Here is a 20847-nt window from a genome sequence, read left to right as displayed (position 1 = left end):
TGGGGCTGCAGCACAGTATTCAAATAGGGAACCCACACCAACTGCTCTTCAAAAACACTGCCAAACATCGCAAGCCGGGACTCACTGGCAGTTGGTGTGGCTCCCCTATTTGAATATTGGACTGTGCCGCAGCCAAACCTCTGGAGCTGCCATTGATTGGTTCACATTATGACAAAATTGAATTGCACTAAAAATGTAAAGGTTACCAAAAGTGTACCTGTTTGTTTGCAGAGGATACGGCCATTTTTTTTTGGCATAGGGTTTCATGAAAATTAATTACTTCTAAAGAATCAATATCGGTTCAGCCAATTCATTATGTAAAGGTGATGGGTACGTTTTGTTGAAGGTAAGATCACGTCGCCAATGTTACCGTGATACAGCTGGTACTACCTAGAGACTTTCTATAGAGCTTACGTTAATGGACATCTAACAAGATGGATTTCACCCATTTTGGCATGTCAAGAGAAATCAAATCAATACAAAGACATATAATGTATTGCAGAATGTGTACTAACACTTCTCTTGCTGCTTAGGGCTGGCTGTGTCCGGAGCCCGCCTCCGAGAGGGAAGACTTGGTTTATCATGAACATAAGTCAGTTACTAAATGGCATATGGAACATGATGGAGACCACACAAGAGATGAAGGAAGCAATTCATACGCTCTAGAACGGAAGAGCGACAACCCTCTAGATATAGCCGTAACCAGGCTGACTGACTTGGAGAGGAACATTGAGAGAAGGTATCTGAAGAGCCCCTTAAGTACCACCATTCAGATCAAACTGGATAATGTGGGCACAGTTACTGTCCCTGCTCCTGCACCATCTATTAGTGGTGATGGTGACGGGTAGGTCATTGAAATTAATATATATATATATTTAACCAATTATTGTGCTTCTTTGCTCCGTGGAGCTTTGTTACTTCTTGCCTGTTCTCTCTGTAGCTTCTTGTGTGTCTATTTACAGATCATGTCATCGTGCATGGTGCTTTTGTTAAATAATGTTTGTTCTTTATGTCAGTAATCCTGCAAAGTAAATTGTATATGACTTTTACTAAGTTTCTTGGCTCTTTAACAGTTTATGCTCTATATTTAATTCATTTGCTTTTACTTTGTGCATATTGGCTGTTTATGTTTCGTCACTGCTTGGCTTTCAATGTGATTGTTACCTATGTGTGAGGCTAAAAAAAATTGATTATATTGTTTAATTCTCTCCTCTGCAGGACTGAGGATGACATTGCCCCAGGTCTGAGGGTCTGGAGGAAAGCCCTCTCGGAGGCCAGCAGTGCTGCCCAATTGTCACTTTGCATCCAGCAGCTGCAGAAATCTATTGCATGGGAGAAGTCTATCATGAAAGTTGTAAGTCCCTATGACTAAAGGGAATATATTACTTTGTTATCACAAGGTTGCAGAGAGCCCATCATCCAGTGGAAGATTAAAAAAAAGTTAATAATTTCTCTCCTTGAGACTCTCATCAGGTTGATAAAAGTAGAGTGAAGGCTGCCCCAAATATTCCAGATGGTACCAGCAGCCTACATTTGGCCTGCCAACCAAGTCCCTATGTCACCATTCTTTCACTTTGAGGCTATAATGCACCCATGTGTAATGACAACAATATAAACAGTAAAAATAAAATGCAGACCTTTGCCCCTATAATTATCAGTCCATGTATACAGTATTAATTGTGATAAAGTAACTAGGTGTAGATGTCAAATGGAATTTTTACCCTATTTTTTTTTTCTTTTTCCATTCTACAATGCCCATAAATAAAAAATATCTATTATCTACCCTTCTGCTAAAGCAAAACTCCGGAAAGAAAAAATAAGTCATAAAATTCATTATTGTCTGCTAAGAAATAATATATACATACGTGAGACTTGGCCTAATCACCAAGGGGGAAACCATTTAGTCATGTAGTGGTTACACAACACTGCTGCTATTATAACACACAAGAGACATGAATGGAGCAGCACAGAAATTGTTCTATGGTAGTATTACTTACCTTTCTTATTTTACTATTAAGTCTCTACCATACTTCTATGTTTGCCAGTAAAGAAAAAAAAAAAAATCGAGGAGGGGGTTTTATGCGTCTTCTATGTGTATTGCAGTACTGCCAAATTTGCCGCAAAGGAGACAATGAAGAATTGCTGCTGTTGTGTGACGGATGTGATAAAGGATGTCACACTTACTGTCATAAGCCCAAAATCACTGCTATTCCAGAGGGTGACTGGTTCTGTCCTGCCTGCATCGCTAAGGTAATGCATCATATTTACACTGAGTCTTACAATGAGAAACACTATTAACTCTTGGTAGGATTTGAACAATCATTGTGCAGGCATTATTTTCTATTTGCACTTTTACTAGGTATTAAACCTAATCAATACATTTGGGTTTTGTATTATAGGCGAGTGGACACACTTTAAAAATGAAGAAAGCTAATCTGAAAGGGAAAAAAAGCTCTGAGCCGAAGAAAGGAAAGAAGGTATCTGGGGATGCAGAAGATGAGGATGCTGTAACGACTGGAGCCTCTGGGAAAAAAGGGAGCAAGGACTCCAAGAAAAGAAAAATGGAGGAAAGTAGCTGTAGTCCCGCAAAACAAGAGGGTTCCCCCGCATCCAAAAAATCAAAAAACACCACCAAGGATGACCCTAAGGATCTGTCTCTGTGCAGGTAAGACATGCAGAGGCGCACTTCACCACAGAGCCGCACGCTCCCGAAAAGTGGGCATGGCCTAACATAAAGGTGCATGGTCTTGTGGTTAATCACGATTGCATCACTCCGGGGGTGTGCCTGGCAATCCCAGAGATGCTGGGCTGCCCCTGGAGACTAGTGCCTGCACTGTTGGCAAAATGTCACACTGCAGCACCCGGCTCCTGTCACTGAAAAGGAGCCGACATTTTGGTGTCACCCCCTCCGAGAGTGATACCCGGGTGTGGCCCGCGGCCCCATAGTAACATCACTGAAGGCATGTTCTTCACCATCTTCCAGTGTCGAAGGACACCTACTGTGTCAGCCCCATGACTCCGTCTTCATGTTTTAAATAAACAGGCTCCTCCGGGACGTCTGTTATGTGATGTGCAGAAAGCAATTGCAGAAATCCACTGTAACTTGTAGTTCTTTGTACATGTGGATTGCCTAAGGATAGCAGCTGTATATATGGTACATCAGTTCAGGGCACTCTACGTAGTCCTATTTCAAAAGAGTGTGCTCTATATTAACAATCTGTACAACTTCATGTGGATCTGTAACCTACTCCCAGCAGTAGTGTCACTTTCTGGACTTAACCAATATTTATTCCATTAATTTATTAGGAACTTGTGACATCACTGAAGCATGTGATACAAGTGCCATATACTGAGAAATCATTTTAATCTGTATAGCACCAAAGGAAAATCTGAAGAATAAGATCAGATTTGTTGCCTGTATTCAACTGAGGATGAATCCCCCTCCTCTGCAATCTCTCTGCCTTCTGGTACACAAAGAATTGGTTGGGTTTTCCTTTTGGGACTTCCATCTGTTAGAGGGGGAGATTCAATTGTTTAGCCGGCAGATTTTTTTTTTCTAAGGCGCCCGACGGAGCAATTCAATTGTTGCTCCGGCTGAGCGCGAAGCCACCGGCTCCGACATATCTCCTTGCACCCACAGGAGGGTGCGAGCAGAAATGTGTTAGTTACCCATGGTTAGGGCTCTCTAACTGCAGTTAGGGCACCCTAACCAGAACTTTAGACGGATTTAGCTTGAAGAGGGCGATAATTAATTATCGCTACCCACGCAACATTTGAATCGCCCCCAGAGAATCTACAGTATTTTTATATATATATATATATATATATATATATATATATATATATATATATATATATATATATGTCTTTATACTTACTTTTGCTGATGTGGCAGCATTCCAAGCTCCCATGTCCCATTGGCTCCACCATCATGTTAGGAAGAGGTAGTGCCATTCGGACGTACACTTTTCTCCTCATAGCCAGCCTTTCCAAGATGGCAACTGCCACTGGGGCACTGAGTCCATTCACCCTATGCTCCCACAGGATTCTAGGGCGGGTTTAGGATGGCATTGCCCAGGTCACACTGCCCTTTTTTCCACTATAGGCAGGTGACTTGTCTTATGGACTTGGGGGAGGAGCAACCTGTGTAAATGGGTTCTCATTTCTATCAGGTCTGGAAGCCTGTGGGGACTAAGGACCTCATTCAGAGTCGGTCGTTGCGGCCGCACGGTCGTAGGGTAAAAGGGGCCGGATATGCAAATGAAGCGCTCGCAAGTTGCGTCGTTAAGATGGGATCGTTAGCTGGACGAGCGAGGGGAGGATGCCGTAAGACTAAAATATACTCCCCCTTCTCGTTCCCATTACACGTCATTTCCGGGCATATAAGGATTAATCGAGACCATCGGGAACCATCGGAGCTGGTCGTAGACCTTAAGGTTGACCATACCCTCTCTTAAGCACTACGATCAAGTCAGTGTAAAAACCTCCCATGTCACATGTGCCATGACACTACTTAGTTAATTATGCACTCCCATAAAACGCCGTTTGCATAGTCAGGCATGCCTGCGTTCGGATCTTCACTCCCCAGTTCACAAGCACCTTCCCCTGTTACCACCCACAAACGCCTCATCCTGTCACTCAACCTAACGACCTGGCCAAGTTGAAGGAGAGAGCAATTTCTGATCGTAATAGCTAGTTTGCGCACACGCATTGCAAATTTTCTGCATGCGCAGTTTAGCGAACATCGGTGGCGTACGACCGTGCGGCCGCAACGACCGACTCTGAATGAGGTCCTAAGTACCTCATGTTTTTTTTCTTGGTTAGATTTGTCATCTCTAAATCTCTAATTTTGGGTGTGTAGGAGTTGATACAGATCAGCTCTGTTCTGTCTTAGGGACTGATATTTTGGGTCTGTCATAGCTTATTCTAGGTCGAAGGTCAAATTCTGGTACTGTTTTAATGTGTCTCTTTAATAATGTCTGGCTATGGGAACAGTTCTAAGGCTGAATGAGAGAAGTTGGTTATGTATTTCACCTGCACCAGTTGTTAAAAACAGAGATGTCTTTTTCTGCACCAAAATATCATGGGCTATGGAAGACTTTTATAGTTTGGTGCAAACTCAGAGGATTCTACTCTTCCTCCTTTAGGCTTTTGCATCTTCTTTCCTTTCTTCAAGACAGACTGGACAGTGGCCTTTGACTTAGTCCCGTTAAGGTTCTGGTTTCTACAGTGTCAGTGTACTTTCAAAAGAAAGCCCTAATTCCTGAGGTTCAGACCTTGTCGCAGGGTGTGTTACACATCCAGCATCCACTGCTTCCTCCAATGGCATCATGGGATCTTAACATGGTCCTTTCGACTCTTTAGCTCCTCCATTTGCCACCCTGGAGACGATTGATTTGAAGTATCTCTAGCCATTTCTTCAGTTAGTTGGGTTTCAGGACCGGGGACTGTACTGCAGTTCTCCTTCTTAATCTTTCACGAGGACGGGGCAGTCTTGTGCACTACTACACGTCATCCCAGCCTAAGGTGGTGTCTGGTTTCTGTTTTAATTAGAAATCACTCCATCTGTGAAAGAGTTCAGCTCTGCAAGTGATAAGGGGCAGTGTAATTTGTTACTGGTGGCGGAAGTTGTCTTTGTCCACCATTGCCACCTCTAATTGATGATATCTTTGAGGTACATATTTTTTGTTGCCAATCAATACATCGATGGTGAATATGTGGACAGCAGTATGCCGGCTCCCTAATGCAGAAATGTGTTGAGCAGCATCATATTTAATGTTCTAATACCAACATGTAAGGAACAATACAGCCGTATCTGCATCATGACTCCAGCATACTGCTGTCCACATAGTCACTGCCGACATATTGATTGTGACAAAATGGCCGATTCCCGTGTCCTTTACTAATAGTCCTTTACAATCACCCAGATGTTGGTATTCGTAGGGCTCAGAATAGTTTTATCTGTAAATGTGATATTAAGTGGATAATAAACTGGAGCGAGAATTTGCGGCTGTGATTTTTACATTTGTCACTTAGCCCCAGATATATTTACGTCTCTTCTCTGATTCTGAATGATATTCGGTTCTAGTAGAGTTATTCAATGCTGCTTTTTCACGATCTATGTCATTGTGTTTTGACAGTGCAATTTTGTCTGAAATGGAGTCCCATGAGGACGCCTGGCCTTTTCTGCTGCCTGTTAACTTGAAACTTGTTCCTGGATACAAAAAGGTCATCAAGAAACCAATGGACTTTGCAACAATCCGAGAAAAGCTGAACAGTGCACAGTGAGTATTTTCTGACTTGCAGCAATCCTCAGGTTATATCGTCATGCAAGTTTTATGTAGCCTGTCACAGTCAGTAAAGCTCAATTGCTAATTTCAGGTGTGGACTTCCTATGCTTATTTATGTGTGCAAGTACTTAGGTTTCCATCATTAATGTGTTAACTAAGTCATGAAAAAGAATTGTATGTATTTAAAGCTTATATTACTTGGTAGAATTCTGCTTAGAAAATGTGCAAATACCGATACACATTTTTCCATGTTGACACTATAGGGTCGGGTTTGGACTTCTAGGGCCTCTGACTCTGTCCACCATTAATAATAGAAGCGCATAACTTTGCCCCTCCTCGACCCCAGCCACCTTAATTAATCATTCCCTCAGCATAGTTAAGTTTTGTTTTACCATTTAAATACAAGACAAGACGCTCCAATCCACCTAATCTACACTAACATCCAAATTCCCTGTTTTGACCATTGGAAAAGTTACACTCCCAAAAAGGCCTTCTGAGCATCCAAATCCATGTACTTACCAAGCATCTTGCCATCTTTTGATGAGCATTTACACTTTCATAAATCACCCTTAATGAGTTTTAGTTAAACAATAAAAAATGTATGCCAACTCTGATTAAGAGTAATTAAAAAAAATGGGGGTATCATCATTTATATACTGTAAAAGAAACACAGCTGGTGAATTGTGATTGAGACAGCAATGTGGTTACTTGTGCCATCCATGGACATATTATTGATGTGTTTTCTCAGCCACAAAATGTAATGGACTATTTCATGTCTCTCGCCAGGTATTCCAACTTTGAAGCTTTTGCTGTGGACATGAGACTTGTTTTCAACAACTGTGAAACATTTAATGAAGACGACTCTGAAATCGGTCGGGCTGGACACAAAATGAGGATACATTTTGAAAAAAGATGGACAGAAATTTTCAACATGAGCTGAAACCATTCAATGTTACTCTAGCCTAATGGTTGGATAAGAAGACCAGCAATGTGAATGATATATACACATAAAAAAATAAAAAATTTACTACAAACTGAGGCGTTCTTATAAAGAACACCACTCCTACCAGAAACATACTTGTCTTTTTTTTTACTATTATTATTATTATTCTGATGGCCTGTGCGTTTAATCAGTTACTACTGTATTGTAGTACAAGGACGTACACCCAAAGAACCTCCATAAATAAATACAATTCATAAAAATAACAAAAAGGGTGTTATAGTGCAATAGTTATTAAAATGTATCAAAAACGCACTGATTCTTCAACCACCAGAGCTGTACTGAGGAAATGGATATCCATTTCCTTTCAATAAATATCTATTTTATTGTTTAATATTATTTTCTTTATTTTTTTATTACTTTGTAGCTTACTGTTAGTGAATGTATTTAATTTTATGAATTATTTATGATTAAACAGTGGACAGAATCTTCGTTTTCTGTGAAAAGGAAGACTAGTAAAAAAATCAAAATGTTGCTTTAAATCTTGAAAATAGAACGAGAATGTTAAAAAAAATACTAAAAAAAAACAAACCAACAAGCCAAGTAAAACTGTTTACACAGACGTGCTAAATCAGCACTGAAATGGAACTGTAAAGTTACAAGTACATTTATATAAATATATGTTGCTGCATCACTCATATAGTTACGTTGTATTTCAAGATGGTGAATACAAGCTGAGAATTATGTATATACTGTTCACTATTGTTTAAATTTGTATGATGTGTACATATTGTTTGCAGGCATTGGTTATGATGTCTGTTTTAGAAGGACTGTAGCATTTTATTTTAGTCAGGTGAATATTACAACTTATAGCTTGTACAGTATCCTCTATCAGCACTGTGGAGTCTCCCCATTATTGGTAGTGCCTGCCTTTAAAACAGGGTGTAGGGGATATGTTTATTATTTGATTATTTAAAATAAAATATTTTGTTTAATTTTTTTTCTATTTTTTGGTTTCATTTTTTTCTATTTTTGTTATATGATTTGAAGCCAAGTAGGCCTAAAAACAAAGTATAATCATTTGTATCCATGTGAAATTGAACGTGTGACAAATTTCCTACACACAGTATTTTTTCATAGCTGCATTTCCCTTCATTTGCCTGGCCACAGGAACGAGAATAAAATAAAAATAAAACTAAGGCGTTTGTAAACCACTGTGTTTGATCTACTGTGTGGTATGGTGGGCTGTTGGAGGCAAGAAGATCAGACATTTTTTGTACCAATTGTACTTGAAGTTGTTTTATTTAAAACAAAAATGTTGTGAAAAGGGTAGTTTTTTTTCACTAGTTTGTGTGGCACGGATACAATAAAAGACTTTTGCAATACGTGTTTGTCGTTTTTTGGAATTTTGCTGTTTTCAAAATTGTGTTACTGTATTGATTTATATGGGGAATTTTGTTTTACTGTGTCGCTATTTATTTTGTATCAACATTCATTCAAAAGTGTTTTTTTCATTTCCAATGAGAAATTAGTATATATATATATATTTTTATACATAATAGATAAGATCCATAGCTCTCCGCACAACAACTGCACCTGTGCTGATACATAACAGATAACATAATATGTGATATGTGACCACTGATCCTACTTGTCGTCATGGCCAATTAACTGTCTATAGCGGAGCATGTATTTAGTTTGATGTGTGCTTGGCTACCTGAGGTCATCCTGGGCTAATCAGAACGCTTGTGCAACTCTGCCAGATGCCTGCAAATAAACTAAGGACATGAGCTATTTATGTCGTGAAGCAAATTGTGCACAGTTACTTGTCGTGCTCCTGGTTTTCTGTATTGTGGGATTTAAAATGGCCAGTCAGACCCCTCACTAGACACCATTCTAGGTTGATAGCTATTTTGAAACTGTAGGTAGACCCACAATCTCTGAGGAGCCTCCCCCCACAGACTTGTATGTGTGAGAAGCGCTGACAGGACACTGCAGGGACAACTTGATCTCACTCTGTGGGGTTCCACTGGAACAGGTCCTGGCTACTATAACGGGCAGATAGATGCGCAACTGAGCTGCCAACAGCAGCTCTTATCTCTTAGAGGAAAGTATAAGAGCTCTTTGCAAGTAGTAGTCCACTCTCATTCTCTGGTCTCTACTCTTTTCCATTTCATCCTTTTTCTCTCAGTATCTCCCAGCTACAGAGTTATACAGTGTGACGCTCATCCACAGTTAAGGGCAAAGCATAAAAAAAGCACCTTGGCAAAACCATGTTGCCTTGCAGGTGTGGCAGATTTAAATTGTGCAGAGAGATTTAAGGCCTGATTCAGAGGTGCCCGCAGTGTCGATGCCACACGCAGTTGGCCTGCACATGTGTTTGAGTTGCACAGCACAAGCGTCCCGATTGTTATTGCACGGAGACGCAGCACAGATTTGGACGCAAGAAGCTGTGAATTTCAGTGGACATTTTCTGGGAGGTTACATGGGGGTGCTAAGCAGATGTGGGTTTGTCACGGGTGAATCACAGTCCAAAGGTGCACAGATGCTCACTTTGAAGGCCTTGGCCAGATGGAGAGACTGCACCTGCCATAGGGCTGGGGCACCGATGGTGGCGTCTAAAGATGAGCCGTGAAGGAAATGCACCATCTGAAAGATGCTGCAAGTGGTCATTTCAGGTCAGGTTAGAAGACATCGGCCGCGGCATTAGCATAAGACGCAGCTGACTCAGAATCGGGGCCTTAGATTTGGGAGAGGCGTGTGCTAACTGAACTCTAAACTGCAGTGTAATAATAAAGATGTGCAGTATTTGTGGGCACTGCAACAGGCAGCACTATAGGAAGTATTAGTCAGTATTCCCATCCGCTCCAGCTTGGGCCCAGACCTTAGCTATCTTAGGGTTGTTTGCACATAATCAGTATGCATGAAAACACATCACTGATGCTGCATTGAACACTACTCTTACCACTGAACTGGCAATTTGTTTTATCTCAAAAACCGTTTAGAAATTGCCAGGTTTTTTCATGTTTGAAATAGATCAATTTTATAAAAAAAAAAAAATAATTGTTATACAGGTCATCGATATATCAGAGCATCGATGTTCAGAACATCACGACCATTGCGACTTTCATTTCCCTAGCGTTTGCACCTCTGAGCAGCCTCCAGGAACACACTGAGGGATGGTGAACTTACATTTCCCTGGTGGCTGCTCTTTTCTGCAGCCGCCGGGTGGGGGATCCTGCAGTGCTGACCGATCAGCAACACGCCAGACACTAGGGGAGGGTGCAGGAATAGAGAGGGGCCCAGAGGTCCCTCTGATATTGGCTTCTTCTGGATTTATCTTCCGACAGCCGAGTTAACATACTGCCTGGCATGGTTGCAAATACTGCAACCATGCCAGGCAAGTGGTTAATCCTGCTGTATTTCTGCCACTTTCATACCCTCCAGAATCTACAAGAATTATTGATTCTATTCCATTTAAGTCAATGTGCTAGTTCCCGGTCTCACTTTATGGATTGGAGGACAGACTTGGTATGGTAAGAAACAGACGGGCACTTTGCACAACCAGTATCATCTGTGATCTAGTGTTTAATTTCTACTACAGACAGGTTTCTGCTATCTCTCTAACACAGTCCTGGCCAACCCGTGGGTCTCCAGCTTTTGTGAAACTACAAGTCCCAGCATACCCTCCCACTGATCAGCTGGTAAAGCATGCTGGGACTTGTGGTGTCACAACAGCTGGAGAGCCACTGGTTGGCCAGGCCTGCGCTAAATAATTTTGTAGTAGAACCTGTCTGTAGTTTGTTTAGCCAAGGGAGCTTCAGGAAATGATTGTGTCTACTTTGGAGGCAGTCCAGCTGACTAAGGGCCTGATTCAGAGCCGCTCGTAAGCGGCAGTACGCTCGTTCCGAGCGATGTTCGCACTTCTGCGCATGCGTACGGTTTATAATACGCATGTGCGAACCAGTCAGTGCGGCCGTAAATCTTTTGTTCGCTATATAGCGAATGCCTGCTACTTTGAGTGACAGGAGGAGGTGTATGTGGGTGGTAACGGGAAGGTGCTTGAAAACGGAGAGTGGAATTAAGAACGCAGGCGTGCTTAAAGGTCAAAACGGGCGTTTTATGGGTGTGCATAATTACAACAGCAGCGTCATTGACCACGTCACCTGGTTTTATAGTCAAAACTGCTTGCAACCACAAGAATAGCGAGCAGTTCATACGCTGTTCGATGTACTCGATTAATCTAATAAATAGCGGACATGACGTATGATGCGAGCGGCCGGGGGGCGTATTTTTCAAATAAACGTCCGCAAGTTTTGTTCGCTCATTCAGATATGGAGGCGTCAACAGACAGCAAAGAGCGAATGGATCATTTGAATAGCCACCCCCTTTTTCTGAACGAGCGAGCGCTAATTGCGTCCGGCTCTGAATCAGGCCCTAAGTTTCAATTGAAAATTCCTGAGAAAGTTGTTAACAAGATGGAATACATCTCATCACAACCTGTCCCACCAACTCTACAGGTTATCTCTTGTGACTTATGGTGGCTGATGGAGGACAGTCTCTGCCAAGGTCATACAATTTAAAGTTTAAGCTGGACAATTTGTGACCACGGGCGCTAATTTTTTCAACTGGGGTGTGGTAGTTCATCAATACCACCCTCAAAAGCTTTTGTCAGCTTCCAATAAAAGTCCTGGGACTAAAGCTGGGTACACACGTAAAGATTTTCTGTCCAACCATCCAACTAGTTGATTGGTTGGAATGAAAATCTGGTAAGATATGAAAGCAAATGACAATCAGCAATTTGCTCCCAACCGCCGGAAAATGGACGAAAACTGTTGTTTGAACAAATTGTTTAGATCAAATATTTAACAAACTTGTCTGACGACCATTTTCATCTGTTTCTGGTGTACTCACGTTGTGATAAAGCCGTCCGAATTAAGCAAGTCTGGAGGGTGCGGCCGTGACTTGGAAGTAACTACAGCATGGAGGAGACGGTGGGTGCACAGGTGTACAGGTGAGGGTAGTGGTACCGGTGACAGCAGAAACAGCGGTGAAACAGGATGGGCAGCTACGCGTTTCGTCCCGGGACTTTTTCAAGCTGAGTGCCCATAGTGAAAGTCCCTCCCTAATATAGGGAGCATTACAAATCTAATCAATTTTAATTGAAGAAAGGCAGGTATGTCAATCCTTGAGACTTAGAACAACATATCCATTAAATAGTGCTTAGATTTGTGAAGACATGGTAATAGGATAATGGATAAAGAACGAGTCCATATAGCAATATAAGTATATAAATGTAAGCAGAGAACCAAATACATATATAGATCAGAAATAAAATAAATTATCTAAATAAAAACAAAACAAAATACGTATATACACACATAAATGTGTAAACATACATTATATGAACAAATGCATGGTAGATAATGATAAAAAGAATAATTATACATTTATATAAAGGCTGAAAATAAATTACATAGCATGATATATATATATATATGAAATATCTCAATCATAAATTAGCAATAACAATAGAAAAATATTGAGAGTATCTAAAAAACGTCAATACAATATTAATATTATCAGTGATCGGCATATAGCCCGAAAATTTACATAAATGAAAAATGAGAAGACAAATGACACCTAAAGTGCTAACATAAAATATACACACAAGGATGTATAAAAAAGTGTCACAAAGTGATAGTGACACTAGATAGGGAAATATGCTACATATACAAATAACATGAAACTACCCAAGTCAAGAGTGAGAACAAACAAAAAGATTTGTCTTGAAAATTGGGGAAAAGAAAAAATTTGTAAAAAGTAAAAATATATACTATATGAACAAAAAGAACTATGTGTATGTTTAATACCACACACACACATATATAAAAATATATATGCGCACACAAATCCTAATGAAATGTATTGATCCAGAGTGTGCTTGAAACATGTTTCGGACCCAAAGCAAAACAACTAATAGGAATAAGGAGAAAAAGAGGGAGCTAGGGAGGAATAAAAATTCTCCATAGCGAGACTGATGAACTATTAAATTGTTGGATTGAATATTAGAAATAGTGGAAATATGAAAAAATGTGTATAAATAAAGAAAGGTATAATGGAGAGATGTCGGGGGAGCGGCCGGTGGGCGCAATGCTCCCTCCGCTGACCAGACAGTACATGCAGATGGCAGACGGCGACCCCCCGCCGCAATTCCGAAATCAGTCCAAAAATTCAAAAGCTTCATTCAGCCCATCTGGGGCCAATGTCTGAAGCTTGAATATCCATTCAAATTCTGCTTGGCAGAGTTTCCTGTAGCGGTTGCCACCTCTTGGGGTATGTTTGACAGTTTATATCCCCAAGATAGAGATTTCTTTGGGATCGCTATTGTGGTGTTCCACAAAGTGGCGGGAGACACTATGTGTCATCAGATCTTTAAGGATGTTATTGCGATGTTCTCTGAATCTCTCCTTCAATGATCTTGTAGTATGTCCGATGTATTGTTTCGGACATGTGCATCTAAGCACATATATAATATACTCTGATTGACAATTGATGAAATCTTTTATAGTATATTCAATTTCGTTCATGACTGAGGAAAATGTTTTTACTTTATTACAAATATATCCACAAGTAAGACACCTCGAGTGGTTGCACTGATAGCAAATGGTCAGTCTGGTGGGAAGCCAGGTGGAAATGGCTTCCTGGGTTGGTTCAGTTTTCAGCATGCTAGGTGCCAAAAAACTGCAAAGGTTGCAATTCTTTTTAAACACAATTGTAGGTGAGGACAGAATGGGATCATTAAGTAGTGTTGTATAATTTCTATTAATAATTGATCGGATTCGTCTAGATTCGTTGTTAAATTGTGAAATAAAAAAAATAGAGGAATCTATTTTTGTATTATTAGGCGATGTCTCATCACTAGTTCTAGTGATCTCTAGACTTCCATTGCTATTTGAAATAGAGTCATTAGTATTCTTTCCTCTTTCAAGAGCATGTGCTTTAGCTTCATTAATAAGAGTTAAAGGATAGCCTTTATCCAAAAAGTTGGTTTCCAATTTCTTAGCATGAAATTCAAAATCTGTCTCATTGGTACAATGCCTAATAATGCGACCCATCTGACTTTTGGGTATAGTGTTAACCCACGGATGGTGATGTCCACTCCTATAATGCAAATAGGAGCAGCAATCAACCATCTTAGTATATAGAGTGGAAATAATCCTATTTCCCTCAACAGAGAGAGTGACATCAAGGAAATCAACTGAAACGTGACTAAAAGTAAAAGTGAAGTGCAGATTCATGTTATTGGTGTTTAAATAATCAGTGAATTTAACAACCGAATCATAATCCCCATCCCAAATGAAAATCAAATCATCAATGAATCTGCCATAGAAAACCAGGTTCGCCCTGAATGGTCCATTCCAAATGTATTGATCTTCAAATGCGCCCATATATAGGTTCGCAAAACTCGGGGTGAACCTGGTTCCCATGGCAGTGCCAAGCACCTGAAGAAAATATGTGGAATCAAACAAAAAATAATTGTGAGTTAATATAAAATTAATTGAATCCAAAAGAAAGTTACGTTGTCTCTCTGATACCGCAACATCTCTCATAAGTGTGTTTTCTACGGCTAAAATGCCTCTCTCATGTGGGATATTAGTATATAAGGACTGGACGTCCAGGGTGAGAAATCCACACCCCGGATGCCAGTATACATTCTCTATTTGTTTCAATAGGTGTATGGTGTCTCTAATGTGCGATCTCAGAGAGAGAAAGTGATCAACATAAAGTGACAAATTAGATGTAAGAGAATTAATTCCAGAAATAATAGGATGACCGGGGGGTGTAGTGAGGTATTTGTGAATTTTAGGTAAATAATAAAAAATAGGAGTGATAGGATAACGTGTAAATATAAAGTTAAGTTCTTCCCTAGTTATTACTCTATCCGTCAAGGCATCGGTAAGAAGTTTGTGTAATTCTAATTTAAATTCAGTAGTAGGATCAGTAAGTAGTACTTTGTAGTATATACAATCATTCAACTGTCTGAACAACTCCTTCATATACTCCGATCTGTCCAGGATGATGACCCCACCGCCCTTGTCGGCAGGCCTGATAATAATGGAGTCGTCATCCTGGACATTATAAGGTAAGGATTCCAAACCCTTTTTGGATTCGGCATTCACCCTCCAGGAACGTAACCACAAGGAGCGGCGAGCAGACACGGCCTCCACGGAAATCCTAGAAGTCAGAAGACTAAGGTCCAAGGCCGCTTCATTAATGTACGTAGCAGAATCCCGGGGATTACCTACTAACACCACCTGTTCACTGGTATCCTCCGAAGCAAACGATGCTTCCAATGCGTCTGCCCATCTTTCCATAGCCTGGGCCACCCAGCAGACTGCCATAGCTGGCCTGGATGCTCCCCCTGCAAGGGGATAGATTTAAGACACACTTCCACCTTACAGTCTGTAGCGTCTGTCTGAGAAGACATTGACGGCATAGGTAGAGTCGCGCTCTTTACTAAGCGTGTCACATGAGAATTCACCTGAGGAGACTCCCATTTAGTGAAATAATCCTCTGCAAAGGGGTATGCACGCACCAGGTGTTTTTGAGGCTGAAACCTCTTACCCGGAGATTTCCACGCCTCCTCCAAGTGATCCACTAGCTGACCAGATAGGGGAAAAACCGCTGCAGCACCTCTAACATCCTTAAAATAAGCATGTGTAGGTGTTGCAGGTAGCGTGTCATCAGTAATAACCATGGCCGTACGGACATATATATTTTGGACTTAACTTCCACCCCTAATTGAGGAGTGTCGGTGTCCGACATATCCAGAATCTCTCCATCATCAGACGACCTGTCATCATCAAACTGTGTAGATGGAAATGACAGTAGCAGTCTTTTAGCAGGTCTTGGCTCCTGCTCTGCAATATTCTGCGCCATAGCAGACACAGACTGCGCCCAAACAGGTTCCACCGGAGGAAGAACCTGCTGAGGGGGACACTGCGCCACCACCATCTGTCCCGCAACCCCTAATATGGGGAAATGCAGGGGGGGCTGTTAACCTATTCACAAGGATATTCAGGGCTTGTTCAAAGGAAGGCCATGGGGGTTCCTGTGAGGTGCTGGGTACAGCAGAGGTACCAGTAAGGGTTAAACATGTAGTACATATACCATTCTGAAGTACCGCACCCTCCCCCACACTTGCCTTGCACCTAGAGCAGGAAAATAGGAGAGGTGCTCCCATAGACACAGAGGGCATGATTCAGAGGCACTCGCAAGAAGCGAGCGCTCGCTCTGAATCAGGGCGGCCACTTTTTTTTTTTGACCTGGCCTCCTGGCCGCTCGCTAAGTGGCCAGGTTATGGTCGCGACCATCGGGCTTGCGACGAGACCCTTGCAGTAGAGCAGGAAGCTCACCACTGACATCACGTGTGATGTCAGTAGAGCCACCCACAAACGGCAGGCGTTCCTTCAGGAATGCCTCCGTTTGTCCAGCCACCCCCCCTCCCCACCTACAAAACGGGATTAGCTGTCGATCAACATCGACAGCCACCCCGTTTGTAGTGAGCCCACGGAGTGAGTGAAATTCTCACTCGCTCCGGGGCTCGCGCACACGCATTGCGCACGCCGCCCGTGCACAATGCCCCATCATCGACCCGCTTGCGAGCGCATAGCATTTGTGAGGGGCTCTAAATCAAGCCCAGAGTGATTACTGGACATATTTGGTATGTGACCTACCCACAGTAATAAACACTTAAAACTGTGAGACAAATTCCCACCCTGACAGTACTGTACCGAGAACACACAGACCCCCTGTGCGGTAACCCAGCTCCGGCCGAGCACCTACTGAAACTAAGGTGCCTTGGCCTGGGGGCAGGGTATAGGAGGGGGCTCGGTGCTTCCTGGGATGACAGCTTTAACTGCGTTGTGCCCATGGACAAGCCCTTGCCTATACCCTAAGGTATCCCTGTGAATCCCTAAGGACCCTGGAGTAGGAAAACTAAATTTCCTAAGAGACCCACTGCTGGCAGTGATGCAGATCAGTCAGCAAACACTAATGACATCTGGTTGGGTCTGAAAGAACTGACTACAATGAGTGACATGTCTACTGTGACTTTGGCTGATACGGTCACCATTCAGAGAATGGTGGATGATTATTTTAGGGATAGCATCCAAATAGGCATGTCAGACAGTCCGTTTCCCTACTGGTAGGAAAAAGAGGCAATTTGGAGTACCTTACACAAACTGGCTTTGCTTTACTTAAGTTGCCCACCCTCCAGTGTGTACTCTGAAAGAGTTTTCAGCGCAGCCAGGAACCAGGAGATTTCTTCCCCAAAATGTAGAAAAGATGATGTTCATCAAAATGAATTACAAATTCCATGAGGAAGACCTTTACCAGCAATTAAGTAAAAAAAAATACAGAAGCGTCTGTAATGGTGGATTCCAGCGGGGTCGAATTAATATTGTGTGAAGATGAGGATGTACACACTGATGGGGATGACGACATCTGATCTTACCTATTTTGTAAAGCCAGTTTGTGTATGGGATCATTGCCACCATTGTCCACTGTGCATTGGCAGCTTGTTTTGTGTGGCGGTCCAAACAAACCAATAATTTCAGCCACAAGTGGCAGTCCCTGTCGCTGAAGTGATTGGTTTGTTAAACTGTGAATGTCCTGTTTCATATATACAACATAAGGGTGGCTGGGAAGGCCCAAGGACAATTCCATCTTGCACCTCTTTTCTTTGCATTATGTGTTGTTTGGTGCATTGCTGCCTGACATTTTTAATTTTATGGTTTATGAATATCCAGACATTGTAATGGCCAGACAGCATCTCCTGCATGCCCCTTTCATTTTTTTAAAGAACATTCTGAATCACCAAATTGATGTGGTGGGCGGAAAACTACAGGCTGCTTTCCTCTGATGTAAACAGCAAGTCTTGGTCCTATTATCCCTAACAACCTCCCTGAGTACAAACTAGTAAACGTCTGTTTACAGTATGTTCTAGCAGCACCTCCACAAGCAAGGCCACCTCATTTTTTGTATTAGATCATGATGTATAAAAATTAAAAAATCTCCTCCAAATCAAAGAGGTCTTTTAGAGACTGAAGAACTTCAGCCTAGATTGATCTTCCCTCATAAATTTTTCTAAGAATCAAAATATTAAATTAAATAAATTAAAAACTAATCAATCCTTCCGTCCTTTTCCTGTCTTCAGTCCATAAACATTCCAACTCCGTTGGGCCTCTGACCTAGTTAAGAAAAACATTCTTGGTTTTTAAAATTTCTAGGGGTCGTATATTTTATTGAACTGCCATCTTGTCTACCACTGCAATGGTACTCTGTGCCATGTTCGAAGCTGAACTTCCACATGTTAGTGCCGCCCACTGCTGTCGCTTAGCTTAGTTAGCCGGCTAATTGGATGCAACCTTTTGGCCCTTAACTAAATGAAAAAAAATCAATATTGTGAGCTGTGAGGTGGTCAAAATTGACTGGAAATGAGTGGAAATAAATGTTATTGAAGTTAATAATACTGTAGGAACAAAAACAGGCCCATTTTATGTGATTTTAGCTGTTTTTATGATTTAAAAAAAAAATACAGATCCAAAAACAAAAAAAAACACGGAAGGGCTGTTTTGGCAAAACCAATCCAGATCCAAAACCAGAGGAGATACAGATCTAAAACCAAAACATGGGGGTCGGCGCACATCTCTAATTGTAGCATGGTTCGTCTAGGTACACAGTTACCTGCTCTATCTTAATCTATTCCCAAGTCTGAATCAGGCCCTTAGAACAAATTCCTTTCATAAAGATATTTATGGACTTTGCATAAACTGATAAAAATTGAGCAGTAGGCGGTGACTGAGTATCATCTGACTGACAGCAGTCCCCGGGTTATACAGGAATTTGCTTTGTCATGCAAGTTTTAGGTTACCTTCCAAAGATAATAAAGTTAATTTACTAACGCAAAAAGTGTGGACCCACATGCTTCTTTATGTTTACAAGTACTTGTTTACCACTTTGTATGATGCACAACCACTTTCCCCAACATTTAAACGTTTCCTTTGTTCTCTTCACATAGTCCAGGCTTTACCCTTTTTTATGTCTTGCTTTAATCATGAGAATGATTTTTGTGTGTTTATCACATTGGTCGAAGTGAACCTAGAAATGAGATTTCCCAAAGTGCAATGTTTGGTACAAAATGTTCTCTTATAAAACATTGCCTGCAAGTCCATGTGCTTACAAAACTGGGTGCTACGTGTGTCTCTATGTGCCACAGTCTGACAATGTGACTCAGAGGGTGATTCTGATTTTCCCCTTTTTTTACACCATAGGGTGAGTGGACGGTACAAAATGCATCTCATTTATAGTAGTGGACGAGATGAGATCTTGGCCAGCTCAGAATTATCGAAGTCTTGCTCCTAAATCAACCAGAGCTGTTAAGAGCTGGCCCGGGCCCCATTACTGATGAGGGGGTGTGGCCTAATCACAGGAGGCATGGTCACACCCCCTGCACACTGGGAGGGGGGCGCTGTGAGCCCCTCAGACCGGCGCAAATCCAGGGGTGGGAGGGCATGATCAGTGTGATCGCTCCCTCCACAGGCAGAGGAGAGGAGACTGCTGCTTCTCAGTCTCCCACTGCAGTCCAGCACACAGCAGCGTGTGCTGGACTGCTGACAGGTAAGAGGGAGGGGGCTCCTCCGGGTGATTAGTACCTGCTCTCTGCGACCCTGCCTAGTCTGTAACTAGTGAGCCCTAGCTATCAGACAGTGCATACCTCTGCTCCTGACCATTTTAACAGAAATCTAGGCACTAGTGCAAATCTCCATTTTGCTTCTACTAAATAACCTTCACAGACATTGGAGAAACCACTGTAGGTTGTTATATGCATTATTTATTTTCCCATCCAGGCACCTTAAAGACTTTTCATAAATGTCTCTATGGTATCGTTCTCCGGCTTAGGCCCGTATTCATGTTGCAGCGAAAAGTCGTTTTCGGCGAAAAATTTTCGCCGATGACATAATTTTCGCCTGTTTGGCTTTCACCCCGTATTCAATTTGGAAGACTTTCCGCCTAGGCGGAATGCAATGTAAGTTGAAAACTAGCGAACTTGACTCTGGGGGGGGTCCCAAAGTATGCCCTAAGTGTTTTTTTCATTGCAGCAGGTGGGTTTTTCATGATTTTTTATAATCACTTTAGCAACTTTAAAATATGCTGAAACCCATTTTCAAGTATCCCAAATTTGCTGGCCATAGTTATTTTTCCCTAAAAAAACCTTCTAAATGCTCTTCTGCATCACCTTATTCAAAGCCGCATTTATGCACCTGCCGCGGCTATTAGAAACCACAACTTCCTTCAGGAGATAAAAACGTGGGTACCCTTTGTCATCCCCTATGTCTACACATCTTTAGGGGAGTCCCTGGAATATTCCCATTGTGTTGTACCTGTAAAAAAACGGGTTAAAAGTTTTTAAAAAAATTACATAGGGCCCCCCCCAAAAGCCAAACCAGCCCCAGGCTTGCCAGCCAGTCCTGGTTTCTCAAAATACGGGGAACAAAATGTGTAGGGTTCCACTGTATTTTAGAAACCAACACCAGGCTGCAGGGACCAGTC

At 41.8% G+C, this 20847-nt stretch overlaps 1 protein-coding gene across 21 annotated transcripts in view; it reads left to right on the top strand.

Annotated features, from left to right (window-relative positions):
* BAZ2B (bromodomain adjacent to zinc finger domain 2B) overlaps positions 1-8604 on the top strand; it is a 267863-nt gene extending 259259 nt beyond the window's left edge. For 18 of the 21 annotated variants that reach the window (XM_088474781.1, XM_088474783.1, XM_088474790.1 and 15 more), the window contains 6 exons: positions 534-844; positions 1219-1354; positions 2104-2250; positions 2400-2665; positions 6141-6284; positions 7077-8604. In XM_088474781.1, the coding sequence (XP_088330907.1) occupies positions 534-844; positions 1219-1354; positions 2104-2250; positions 2400-2665; positions 6141-6284; positions 7077-7230 (1158 nt within the window). In that variant the 3' untranslated portion in view covers positions 7231-8604. The remainder of the gene's footprint in view (positions 1-533; positions 845-1218; positions 1355-2103; positions 2251-2399; positions 2666-6140; positions 6285-7076) is intronic. The other 3 variants (XM_088474799.1, XM_088474798.1, XM_088474795.1) reach the window with 1 other exon arrangement.
* The last annotated feature ends 12243 nt before the right edge of the window (positions 8605-20847 follow it).

This window comes from Taudactylus pleione, unplaced genomic scaffold (genome assembly GCF_031769625.1).
Source record: "Taudactylus pleione unplaced genomic scaffold, aTauple2 ptg000156l, whole genome shotgun sequence".
NCBI lineage: Eukaryota > Metazoa > Chordata > Amphibia > Anura > Myobatrachidae > Taudactylus > Taudactylus pleione.
Note: the sequence above shows the minus strand (reverse complement) of the source record. Positions and strands in the feature narration are given on the sequence as shown.